This window comes from Stegostoma tigrinum, chromosome 14 (assembly GCF_030684315.1).
Source record: "Stegostoma tigrinum isolate sSteTig4 chromosome 14, sSteTig4.hap1, whole genome shotgun sequence".
NCBI classification, from domain to species: domain Eukaryota; kingdom Metazoa; phylum Chordata; class Chondrichthyes; order Orectolobiformes; family Stegostomatidae; genus Stegostoma; species Stegostoma tigrinum.
Genome location: NC_081367.1, coordinates 75,897,090 through 75,909,950, shown reverse-complemented (window position 1 = coordinate 75,909,950; position 12,861 = coordinate 75,897,090). Strand labels below are relative to the sequence as shown.

Below are 12,861 nucleotides of genomic sequence, written 5' to 3'. Positions count from 1 at the left end.
ATGCAGTATACCACATTGGCAGATGTGCAGGTGAACCTCTGCTTAATGTGGAAAGTCATCTTGGGGCCTGGGATAGGGGTGAGGGAGGAGTTGTGGGGGCAAGTGTAGCATTTCCTGCGGTTGCAGGAGAAGGTGCCGGGTGTGGTGGGGTTGGAGGGCAGTGTGGAGCGAACAAGGGAGTCACGGAGAGTGTGGTCTCTCCGGAAAGCAGACGGGGTGGGGATGGAAAAATGTCTTGGGTGGTGGGGTCGGATTGTAGATGGCGGAAGTGTCGGATGATGATGCGTTGTATCCGGAGGTTGGTGGGGTGGTGTGTGAGAATGAGGGGAATCCTCTTTGGGCGGTTGTGGCGGGGGCGGGGTGTGAGGGATGTGTTGCGGGAAATGCGGGAGACGCGGTCAAGGGCGTTCTCGACCACTGTGGGGGGAAGTTGCGGTCCTTGAAGAACTTGGACATCTGGGATGTGCGGGAGTGGAATGCCTCATCGTGGGAGCAGATACGGCGGAGGCAGAGGAATTGGGAATAGGGGATGGAATTTTTGCAGGAGGGTGGGTAGGTGGCGGTGTGTTCTAGGTAGCTGTGGGAGTCGGTGGGCTTATACTCTCCTCTCCACCTATCTTCTTTTCTCTCCATCTTCGGTCCGCCTCCCCCTCTCTCCCTATTTATTCCAGAACCCTCACCCCATCCCCCTCTCTGATGAAGGGTCTAGGCCCGAAACGTCAGCTTTTGTGCTCCTGAGATGCTGCTGGGCCTGCTGTGTTCATCCAGCCTCACATTTTATTATCTTGGAATTCTCCAGCATCTGCAGTTCCCATTATCTCTAATCTTTTGCAGTTGATTTACCCAATCAACATTACTGGTCCTCGATTCCCCAACCCTATGAAAAGGACTGAGTGCATTCACCCAATTCATGCCTCGCATGATCTTTTACGCTTCTAGAAAGATCCTCCATCAGTCTCCTATGCTGTAAAGAAAATAGTCCTAACTTGTCCAACCTCTCCCTTTCGCTCAGCCCCTTGAGCCCTCCCAACATCCTTGTCAATTTTTTCTGTGCTGCTTCCCATTTGATAACATCCTTCCTATGACAAGGTTACCAAAATTGAACACAGTACTCCAAATGTGGCATCACCAATGTCTTGTACAACTGCAACATAGCCAGCTCAGTTGTGGGTGGAGGTATGTGTTCCAAGGACTGAATATCCTTCTCCCGTACCTTTGTTTAGAAACACACATATTGGCTTTTAAATTGAACAGTTATTAATGACTAATAATTGGTATATCAGTTATTGCATAAGTATTCATTTATTTCGAGAAAATATATATTTAGTGAGCAAAGAATGAACTTTGGATCTGCCTGTCAAGCAATGTTGTAGTGTTGTTTTACTTATAGCAATCTGTTATTGCATTTTGATCATGCAGTGATCTGCAATTACAGTTTAAAATTCTCTAGGTTACACAAGGTTGTTTATTGGCAAAACGGTGTTTTACTTTAGCCATTTTCTTTTCTAATTCTCATGATGTGTAGTATTGTAAATGATTAGTGTACTATGCTATAATCGTATTTTGTGTTGAAGGAGCTTGATCAGCATGCAGCTGAACTTGCTTTTGAAAATTATTTACTTTCATTGAAAAGTTACAGGTTCTTATTACAGATATTAATGACAGCATGCTCAACTATAAGTTTTGTATTCTAAGCATGTCAAAGTGCGACAAAGTCATCAAACTCCTCTCTTCCTCACTCCAGACAAGTGAATCAAACCAAAAAGTACATCTAAAATTTTTCAAAGCAAACTAAAAATTGGACTTTTATATTCATTAACCAATTTCTTCTAACCACAATAGGACCTCACATTTGTGTGCCTTTTTGATAAAGCAAAAAAATTAAATGGATAACTGCTTCTGAAAGACTGTCTCTTCTGTATAACCTGGGTGTAGGGCTAAGGTTGCTTTCCTGTGCAACAATATATCTGTTTTATGTGCATTTTTTTTCATGTGCATGGTTATGCAAAATGGTTAACATAATAATGACTTATGTGAAAGACTATAAGGAAGAATGAACTTTAGTTCTAATTCTTGTTATAACTTAGGGACTGTGTATGCCCTTGCTTCTGTGCCCTTTTCCACAAGTTCTTTGTAAATTCCTGCTCTGTTCTTTAAAACCTGAGTTTGATAAGGTACAAATCAAGATTGTGATGAAACACTGTACACGAGTGTCGTTCCAACAACACCACATTGGCCACCTTAAACTTCCTTCACTGGCACACAAGATAGATGGCAGTAACTCACCAAGGCTTCTTTGGCAGCACCTTTGTAACCACACCCTCAGTCAGTTCAAAGGACAAGGGCAGCAGATAGATGAGAACACCACCAACTGTAAGCTTTCTTGCAAGCCACATACTATCCCAAAATAGAACTATATTGCTGTGCCTTCATCAGGTCACATGGTACCTTTCTATTGGTATCATGGCAGTACCAGCACCACATGGACTACTGGCGTTCAAGAAGGCAGCCCACCACCTTCTGTGGCGCCATGATGTGGAGGTGCCAGCGTTGGACTGGGATGGATAAGGTCAGAAATCACATGACACCAGATTGTAGTTCAACAGGTTTATTTGAAAACACAAGCTTTGGGAGCATAGTCCCTTCATCAGGTGAAGTGAGGAAGAAGCACACAAAACACGAAACTTAGAAGTAAAAAATCAAAGGGTCACACAACTGATGATGTATTAAACAAACCTAAGATGCTATTAAATCATTAGTTCAAACCTTCCAACTGATTAACTAATTGGTATATGTCAATTGCTGAATTCCTTTCAAGCCACTATCCTGAGAGAATTAAAAGCTTTATCAGCATAAAGAAGAGGTGACATTTTAGATCAGACAGTGCATGTTAGATGTGAAGCCTTGTTTAGATTCTGTTTGTGTTTTGGTTTGGAGTCAGACTGATTTTATTTCTGAAGTAGGAATTTATGAAATGCCACATTGTCCATAAATTGTGTGTATTTTTTTGTCTGCACGACACTTAGGAAGGGTAACAAATGTGGCTTAACTAGCACTGCCTACTTCCTTGAAAGAATATACTATACAAATAAATGTATTTAATATCAGTAGAAGTTGAACAATCACTGTACATGACTGAAACAGTGGATTACTCCCATCCCCAGATTTTTTTTATACAGTCGTTTTGCAGGTATAACAGCTAATATCATCCAGTTTCACTAACTGTGATGATATCTAGAGCTGGTTCTTAAATCCTGCAGTATGGAGAGTACAGTGGAGATTATGATAAATTAAGGCCATTACTGTATATAGTAGAGTATGGGAATGTATTTCTGCATAATTTGAAATGAGTCCTTAGGGTTTGATTTTGAAAACTACATAGTCAGGTCTTCTGCTACATTTAAAGACCAAATACTAATGGAACGTTTGCTTTCAATGAAAAAGTAGCATTGCATCTTATAGTTATATTAATCTAAGATCTGTCTGTCTAAGTCCATGTGTACGTATTCCTATTCTTTCCTTTGCCATTCTATACCCTGAATACTGTCATCTGTCCTGTTGTTTCTTTTTCTGGAAACCAGATCAGTACTTCATGGTGGGTCAACTTGTGCTACGTCATCGAACACTCAGCTTGATGGCTCCAGGTAAATATGGCCATTTATGGTCTCTGTCTTAGGCTCTGATATTAGCCCCTCTCTTTTGCTTCTCAACTTGAGAAATTGTTTGATTGGCTCATCATTAAGCCAGAATACAATTTATTGCAAGATTGTTGTGTTGAGAATTGTAGCCAAAGAATGAAACGTTTAAAATCCAGGTTAATTTGAAGGATGGGGTGACAATCAAGCAGGCTGCTTTGTCCTGGATGGTGTCAAACTTCTTGACTGTTGTTGGAGCTGCACTCATTCCAGGCAAGGTGAGGGTACTTCATCACACTTATGGCTTGTAGATGGCAGACAGCAGTGGTAGGATTTGGGGGGGGAGCACATGAGTTACTTAGCAAATAATTCCTAGCCTCTAAACTGCCCTTGTAGCTGTTCCAGTACAGCTTCAGGTCAATGGTAACGCAAACAATGTTGATATAGGAGAATTTAGCAATTGTAATGCCATTGAATGTCAAAGTGTGATGGTTAGATTTTCTGTTGTTCGAAATAATTGTTGTCAGGCATTTGTGTGGACTGCATGTTATTTTTCAGTGGTAAGCCCGAGCCTGGATATTGTCCAGGTCTTGCTGCAAATTGACTTGGACTGCTTCAGTATGTGAGGAGCTGCAGATGGTGCTGACTGTCATGCAGTCATTAACAAACATTTCTACTGCTGACCTTAAGATGAATGGAAGGTGAAAGTTAAAGATGTTTGGGCCTAGGGTACTACCCAAAGGAACTCCTGCAGTGATGTCCTGAGGCTGAGATTTTGACCTCCAGAAACCAAACCATCTTCCTTTGTGCAAGGCATGACTCCACCAGCCAGACAAAGTCAAATGCTGATTTGATTGATTTGATTTATTTATTGTCTCGTGTACCAAAATACAATGAAAACCTTTGTTTACAAGCGGTACAGGCAGATCATAGTAAGCAAAGGAAGTACAGATCAAAAAGACTTAAACAGAGGCATACAGGTTACATTGCACAGAGGATTTGCTAGGCAAGGTCAATGCAAGATCAGCATTATTCAAAGCTAGAGAGTCTATTCATCAGTCTGATAATAGTCGGGAAGAAGCTGTGCCTGAAACTGCTTGTTGTCGAGGAAACGTATTCTCCCCCCACCCCCCGCCCAAAACCTGGAATTCAGCTCTTTTGTCCATATTTGTTCTACTTTTTGTGCAAGTACGTAACCTAGGCAATTTTCTGCATTGTTGGGTAAATGCCAGTGTTTTATCTATACTCAAAACTGTTTAGCTGAGAGCATGACTAGTCCTGCAGTAGAAGCCAGGAATGTTCTTCCTGGATTATAATCAGGGACCATGGCCTTTGAAGTATTTTAATGTCTTCAGTTGTTTGTTGATATCACATGGAGTGAATTGAATGAAGACTGGCAACTGTAACACTTGAGGATCTCACAATTAAGTTGAAATGGATTATCTACCTAGCATTTCTGGCTAAAGGTAGACGCAAATGTTTTAGCTTTGTCTTTTGCACTAATATGCAGGGTTCGCCATCATTGAGAATGGGGATATTTGTGGGGCTGTCTCCTTCAGTTAGATGTTTGGTTGTCCACCACCACTGATGACTGGAAGTGACTGTGAAGCTTTGTTCTGATCCATTATGGCATCATTTAGCCCTGCGTATTCTATGCTTCTTCTGCTCTCTGACATGCAAAATGTCCTGTCTGGTTGCTTCACCAGGTTGATACCTCATTTTTACGTATGCCTGGTGCTGCTGCTGGCAAGCTGTCCTGCACTCTCCATTAAACCAGCATGGACAGTAGTGGTACAGTGGAGGATATTTCAGGCAGAGGTTGCAGACTGATCAAATACAGTCTACTTCTGTTGCTGATGACCCACAGCACCTCGTGGATATCTAGTTTAGAGTTTGCCCCACTTCACAGCTAGCCAGGCAGCAAGATAGAGGATGTCTTTGTGATACTGATACTGTCAAGGACAGATCTACCTGAGACAGGTAGATTGGGTGGACTGGAACAAAGATTTTTCCCGTTTGTTAACGAGGTAGGGAATGGTAGGAGATAATGTGTGGGAGTTCCTTGTCCATGTTTGACTTGATGCCACAAGACCCCTTGGAATCCAGTCAATTTGAGGACTCCCAGGGCAACCCCTCCATTCTGCTGGGCCTGTCTTGCCAATGGGACAGGATTGTGATAGCAGTGTCCAGAACATTGTCTGTAAGGTATGAATTATACAGTATGATTCTGTGAAGTAGTCACTTAACTAGTCTGTGGAGTAGTTCTGCCAATTTTTAGTACAAGCCCCCAGTGTTACTAAGGGTAACTTCCCAGGATCAGTAAGCCTGTGCTTCCTGTTTTCATTTCTGGTGCCTAGATTAATGCCTGACTGTTCATGCTCTTTCTTTTCTTCCCTTTCGACTTTGAAGCAAATTAATAAAACCAAGTGGCTTGCTAAACAATTTTTGAGGGCAGTTAAGGTTAGCCACATTTTAGTGGGTGTGGAGTCACATGCAGACCAGACGATGTATGGAAGGCAAATCTGCTTCCTTAAATGGCATTTGTGAACCAGATTGTTAAGAAACTATCAATTGAGTGAGCTTCTAATTCCATAATTTTTTCTTAATTAAGGTCAGATTGCACCATCTGCCATGGTGGGATTCAAATCCATGTCCCAGAAGATTAGTGCTCTGGATTACTATGCTGCTGCTCACTTACATTGGTCCCTATTTTAAATTCAGAACAAAAACAGGGGTTTTGGAAGGTATACAGTGGGGGCTGAAATTGAATTCAGATGTGCCTCTTGTTTAGCTCATTGGGAGTCTGAATAATCGTGTTTGTAATGTGAGATTACAATCTTTATTTTGGTAGGGTGAGGGCAAGTGTGGATTAAGCATAGATGGGACATGTAACTTGTAGGAATCGCAATCGTCACTTATTTACCATAGTTTTACATTAGTTTCCACAATGAATCTGGTACAGAGGTCAATTAACTATGTGTTTACTTGATTTTAGTTTAATTGCACAATTTACTTAATTCACTTTGTTTCTTGGATTTTGGATCTGTTTTGGATTTTTCAGTTTCCAATATATAACAGGGTGACATCTCCAGTGAAGAGAAAATAAACCTTTTGCCATACAATAAGTTTAACTTGCTTTTTAAAGCTGTATTTTTTTTAACATTTAGACTGAGGCTTTTGCAGTACCTGCCAAATGGCAGTTCCTTTGTTAGCCTGTTAATAGAAAAATTAAACCCTTCAGTTGTTTATTATTTAATTATTACAGCAGAATTCATTTATTAACAACTTTTTTCATTTAACTACTTAATGTTTGAAGTGAACATATCAATAATCAGGGTTGGAACCATCGAAATATAACCCATGCTGTCAATTCTTAGCTCTTAGCTACTCAACTGTGATAAGTAATCTAGATATACAGTAACTACAGAGAAATGAAACTAGTAATTCATTAACGTCTCCTTTAACTTAGTGCAACAATGATAAAGTTGAACAAAATGAATTGTTTGTTGATTTTTATGTACAGAAAATAATCTCATCTTGTTCTTCTTCCTAGGTATAGTATTTCAAATTGTGATTCTGCAGTGGAGGGAACACCAGATGACTTGGCTGTAGTGGATTCTATTTCCTTACGAAGACAGGTACTACATTAATTTTTAAGCACTCTCACTAACATTTTGCACAATTACGGTCATCTTATGCAATTCTGATAAGTAAACCAACGAACGTTATTGGCAAGTTTTTGGTGCATAATGTTTGTTTTCCTTTTCGTCTGAGAATGATGTGGAATGCAAGCATGGATGATGAAATAGTGCACTTAGTATGACATTTCCTATACCTTGTCACCGTAAAAGAACATCTTCCAGGCATATAAATGCAATGCACTCAAATGATACTTGCACTCTGTAGCATCATTTTTCAAATTGGATTGAAAACAAATGCCTAAATGCTTCTTTTTAAATGTGACATTTATTTTCTCTTGCTGTCAGATAATTAAGCTCAACCGTAGACTCCAGCTCCTGGAGGAAGAAAACAGAGAGCGCACCCGACGGGAAATCATCATTTACTCCATAACAGTAGGGTTCTGGTTGATCAATAGCTGGCTTTGGCTGCGGCGCTGAATAGGCATTGTATGAATTGGATCATGTGTTAACCGAACTACAGGTCTTTTCAAAAACAGCTGGTGACATGAAGGGCCAGGGATAATTTTATTGCTTCTCCTGTACCATGCAGACTTCCTTGAGATCCATACACAGATTGCTGACTCCATACAACACAGGAAAAGGAATCATGGAGAGAAAGGGATGTTTTGTTGCTTCAATTTAAAATATTTATTGCATCACTTCATAAAGCATTTGTTGAATAATTTTGCATGCCTGTGATTAGGGGATGTATAGTTTTCAGGACTTTAAAATATGTCATTGAATCTAATGTGCATGTGACTGTACGAGACCAGTACAGAAAATGTCATGCAACAGAACATAGAATAAAGCTAATAAGCTGGGGTTTTTTTGAATTTATGACTTGCTGGATCGGTAGGATTACATATAAAAGATTTTGCAAGAGTTTATTTGAAGTGATGTGCATGTACATATTGTGCTTGTATTCCATTGTCACATAAAGATGAATTTCTGGTTATAGGGCCTTATGTCTTCTGTTTTCGCACTGATTTTGAAAGGAATACTGTGGAGTATGACAATAAACCTTTATATTTTTATGTATGCGTCAAAAATATATCCTGTTTTCATTGACTTTTTAATTTTCATGTCAACCTACACTCTGATACAGACATATGTATTTAGTTGCGCTACTGAAAGCAATTTGAACCCAGGGTTATGAGTGGGTGGGGAATTTGGTGGTGATCAAGTCAATCCCATTAATTTAACCATCCATCCTCTGAACTTGTGAACAGATCTATTCTGTTAGCATTGCTCTGCAGTAAAATTTCCCCCAAACTGTTTTGTAAATATGTGTGGAGGGCCTGAGATGTTTTGGGGGTGGGGTGGTGTGTTTTCCTTGAATGCTGGGAGAGTAAGCGTCACTGTGTCACCTGAACTTAACGTATTCTGTTGATGTTTGGATCAGACAAATGTTTACAGTGTAATAATTTCAACTAAATGATATCTTTTAGTATATTGTATACTTTGTATTTGACCTGCAGATGCACAAATTTAAAAATTGACCTTGGTAAAAGACATTTATCACAGAAGTATCGATGCAAACATAACCGAGAAGGAAATGTACTTCTGGATTTACACTGTGCAAATCTTTTAAACGTGGCAAACATTTTCTTCTCTTTGACCTTTTACGTGAAGCAAGCTTGCGCAAGATTATCAGATGTACAACTACATATGTAAATATAGTTGACAGTATACAAGGTCGCAATAAATAAAATGAAATCTGAATATTGTGTTTTAATTTACATCTAGCAATTGTGCCACCTTTTTGTGTGATTCATTATCTATCTTGTAGATTGTGGATAGAAGGGGAGCTGGTAGAATCACTAGACTGAGTAATCCAGATGCCTGAACTGGTCATTTCAACAACCTGAATTTTGTTGCTTAAATGCCCATTTTAGAATTTAAATTCTGTGTTTTCAGAGTTTAAAATGAAAAATACTGAGAGGCAGTTGGCAACAAAGGTCATTACAAAGCTAATAAAAGCAAATTATTGCAGATGCTGGAAATCTGAAACGAGAACAGCAAATATTGGAGAAGCCAAACAGGAATGTAGCATCTGTAGAGAGACAAACATAGTAGAAGAGTAATTTGACTCAAAACATGAATTCAGTTCCTCTCGCAACAGATATTGCCTGACCCTACTTAGTTTCGCCAGTTACTGTTTTTATTTCATTACAAAGCTTCCAAATTGTCATATCCTGACCATTCTTCAGAAGAGGAAATTTGCTGTCTCTACCTAGTTTGTACTCTCTCCACAACCTATAAGCCCTTCACCCTCTGAAATCTTTGCACTTTTCCATTCCATCTCTTGCACAGTCTCTTTCCATTTTTCAACCATTTGCAGCAAAGCCTTCAGGCATTCTAGGCCCCTAGTTCTGGAATTCCCTCACACAACCTCAGCCATATTACACCTTTCTCTTAAGATAGAGATCGAAACATGCCTCTAAGTTTTTCATTACTTGTCCTTCTACCTTGTAAATAGCAAATCTTTTTATTTTTGTACCATGGGCTGAAAATGAGGCAAACGGACAATGCTTTTAAAAAGGGAGAATGTGCAAGGAGCCATTTAGAACTTCAAAAATAAATGAAGCTAACTGACGAATATGAGACAATGTTACTTTTTGGGGATGTTGGTCCAACCAAATTGACACCATCTGTTGTAGATTCATAACAGCTCAACATAATAACAACCTTCAAATTGATTTAGCTGCAAATGAACACAGACCTTCAAAGCAAATGCAAAGAAAAACAAAGAGTAACTCCTGGAAACTATCTGCATCAACATCTTTCTGTTAGGTTGTTTTCCCCAGTTCTGTCAAAACGGCAGGAAAACGACAATCTGAGATACTGAAAGAAATACAATAATCCTAAAAACTAAACAAAAAACCCTGGTCCAACCAATCAATCAGTGAACTAAAGACTTATCATTGTGCAGGCAATATTGTGGCACCATCAAAGGAGTGATACACCAGTTTTGTGATCTGGACTAGTGATACAGCATTGTTTTCCCTGACCTTTTTCTCCCCTCTATCATGTGTGTCTTGTCTATTTCTCTTTGTGGTGTGTGGATTTTAAAAGGGGTTTACTCTTAGTTTAGAAATCAATTTGGTTACAATAAATGTTCTTATTAATGACAAAAGCCTGTTGTGTATTTCTCATAATCTGAAACAGTTAGTTAGATTGGTCACTTTGGATGTTTAGTTATTTTTTCACACTTGTGGCAATTCCAGGAACATTGGAGCTTGACATTGGCACATTCACCCGAGTTGTGACGTTATCAGTATCACTTTTTTGTTTTTGATATGTGACACTTGTCACAAATGTAGCTAAATTAATTCCCTTCTGAAGTAGCCGAGCAGACAATTCATTTAACCCAGAATTTGGGTAATATTTTCTTTGGTTCAACAAGGATCCTGCTTAGCACACTTCTGCCTGTGTTTGTAGTTCCATAATTAGGATCTAAAGTCTTGAATTCCACTTGAATTTAGAATAAATGGATTATGGCAAAGAATAGGTGGTCACACATTAAAACCCTTACTTTTTTTTCCTGTTTGAACTCAGTGTAGTTGGAGATTTTGAAAAATGCTGTGTGGGGAGGCAATGGGGTATTATCACTGGACTGTTAATCCAGAGACTTAGGTAATGTATTGAGGACCTGGGTTCAAATCCTGCCATGGCACCTGATGGAATTGAATTCAATAAATGTCTAGAGTCAAGAGTCTAATGATGACTGTGAATCTACTGCAGGTTGTCCGGAAAAACCCATCTGGTTCACTCATGTCCTTCAGGGAAGGGAACTGCCATCCCTACCTGATCCATACCCATAGCAACGTGGTGGACTTATAACTGCCTTCTGGGCAATTTGGGATGGGCAATAAATGTTGCCCGAGCCAGCGATGCCCTCATCCTGTGAATGAATAATAGAATTCAATTCAAAGGAAGGTTGTTGAAAATTCACAACCTGTGAATAATTCCATCTCATTGGTGAAGAAATCCTATAATACCAAGATTATCTATCATTAGTCTCAGCTGCATTTAAATTAAATGATGTTCCAAGTGCACATCTATATTTCCCAATAAAACAGAAGTTTGAACACTTGACCCTTCCTTGTTAAATGCTGAATGGTCTAGTACTCCCATCTATTTTGTGATGATATTCTCCAGGAAGATATCCCAAACCTTTAAATGCAGTGTTGTTGTTAAATACAGACTTGTTCTAGGATCTGTTCCACAGTCAATGGTTCAATGTGCTGCAAATATTTGCACATTTGTTTTGGCATATTGGGGGTTACAATCCAAGCCACAGATTAGTTCTTGTGCCCATGAAGTATTCAAACCAAAATTCACAAACCGCATTGCCCATGTAGACCCATTGTTTCTGCCTGCTCCTGCCTCTTGAACTCATCTCTTCCTGTTCAAGTTTAATCAAAGTACACCTTAAACAGTAGAGGAAATAAATCAACGTTTTGGGTATTACCCTTCGTCAGCACTGAATGTGGGGGTATGGGGAGCTGCAGATAAAGGGCAGGGAGAGGTAGTGGAATGGTGGTGATAGGTAGGCAGTGCTAGTAGTTATGGGGTTGTACGTACAACCAGTGCCCACCTATTATCACCACCAAACTGCTATTCCCCACACCCCACTCTATGCAGCTCCCCCTAACTCCACATCCAGTTCTGAAAAAGGGGTAATACCCAAAACATTGACTTCTTTCCTCCAGATGCTGCCTGACTTGCTGCGTTCATCCAGTCTCCTGTCTGTCTACCTCAGATTCCAGCATCTGCAGTTTTATTGTCTCTGTAAAGAAAAGGTATCTGTCAAACTTCCAGTAATTCCTTTGGCTGTGTTCACTTTTGCCTGCTAAGTTCGATTAAGCATCTTGATATTTTTTTCTCCCCTCTGTCAAGAGACATTGCTTTTGCTGCTTGGGGAATCTAGATTCGGGGACACATTCTAAGGATTGGGTTTGATCATTTAGGACTGAGATCCGTGGAAACTCAACAGGTTGTGAATTTCCACAAGCTTCCTTTGAATAGAGAATTATTATGTCTTTATCTCAGACTTGTAAATATTGAAAAGATCATTGGACCCTTGGGGCTGAATGTTTTGTGTAGTCACTCGTTGCATTTCTAATGCTCTGATATTCTTATGGATGTTCTTCTAGATGTTGTGCAGCTATAAGCTTTTTCTACACTTCTGGACTTGTTTCAATTAGTAACTAATGCAAACAATTTTAGATTTTAGAAACCTCTGGATTGGAAGGGTAAACAAATTAAATGCCTCTGTTCTAGAGGGTCTTCATTGCTCTTCAATATACAGTATATCTCTCTACAAAGAAGCTTCTTGATCTACCGGCCATTTAATGAGACTGTTCTGTTTAGTGACGGTCTCAATCTGAATTGTGGTGTTTTTGCCTGAATGCTGTAATTATTCAACAGCAACTGAAGGTTCAAACTTGCACATCTTTGCTTCACTTTCAGCCACGGACCTATTGAGTCCGACTGTGCAAGCGTTTTCTCTGAGACAACAAGTTGTGGAGCTGGAGGAACAC

The 12,861-nt window shown here is 39.7% G+C and overlaps 1 protein-coding gene across 6 annotated transcripts in view; it reads left to right on the top strand.

Moving 5' to 3' along the window:
* Window positions 1-10,401, top strand: part of mffa (mitochondrial fission factor a) — a 42,235-nt gene extending 31,834 nt beyond the window's left edge. For 3 of the 6 annotated variants that reach the window (XM_048542299.2, XM_048542294.2, XM_048542295.2), the window contains 3 exons: window positions 3,582-3,644; window positions 7,189-7,273; window positions 7,622-10,401. In XM_048542299.2, the coding sequence (XP_048398256.1) occupies window positions 3,582-3,644; window positions 7,189-7,273; window positions 7,622-7,753 (280 nt within the window). In that variant the 3' untranslated portion in view covers window positions 7,754-10,401. The remainder of the gene's footprint in view (window positions 1-3,581; window positions 3,645-7,188; window positions 7,274-7,621) is intronic. The other 3 variants (XM_048542300.2, XM_048542298.2, XM_048542297.2) reach the window with 2 other exon arrangements.
* The last annotated feature ends 2,460 nt before the right edge of the window (window positions 10,402-12,861 follow it).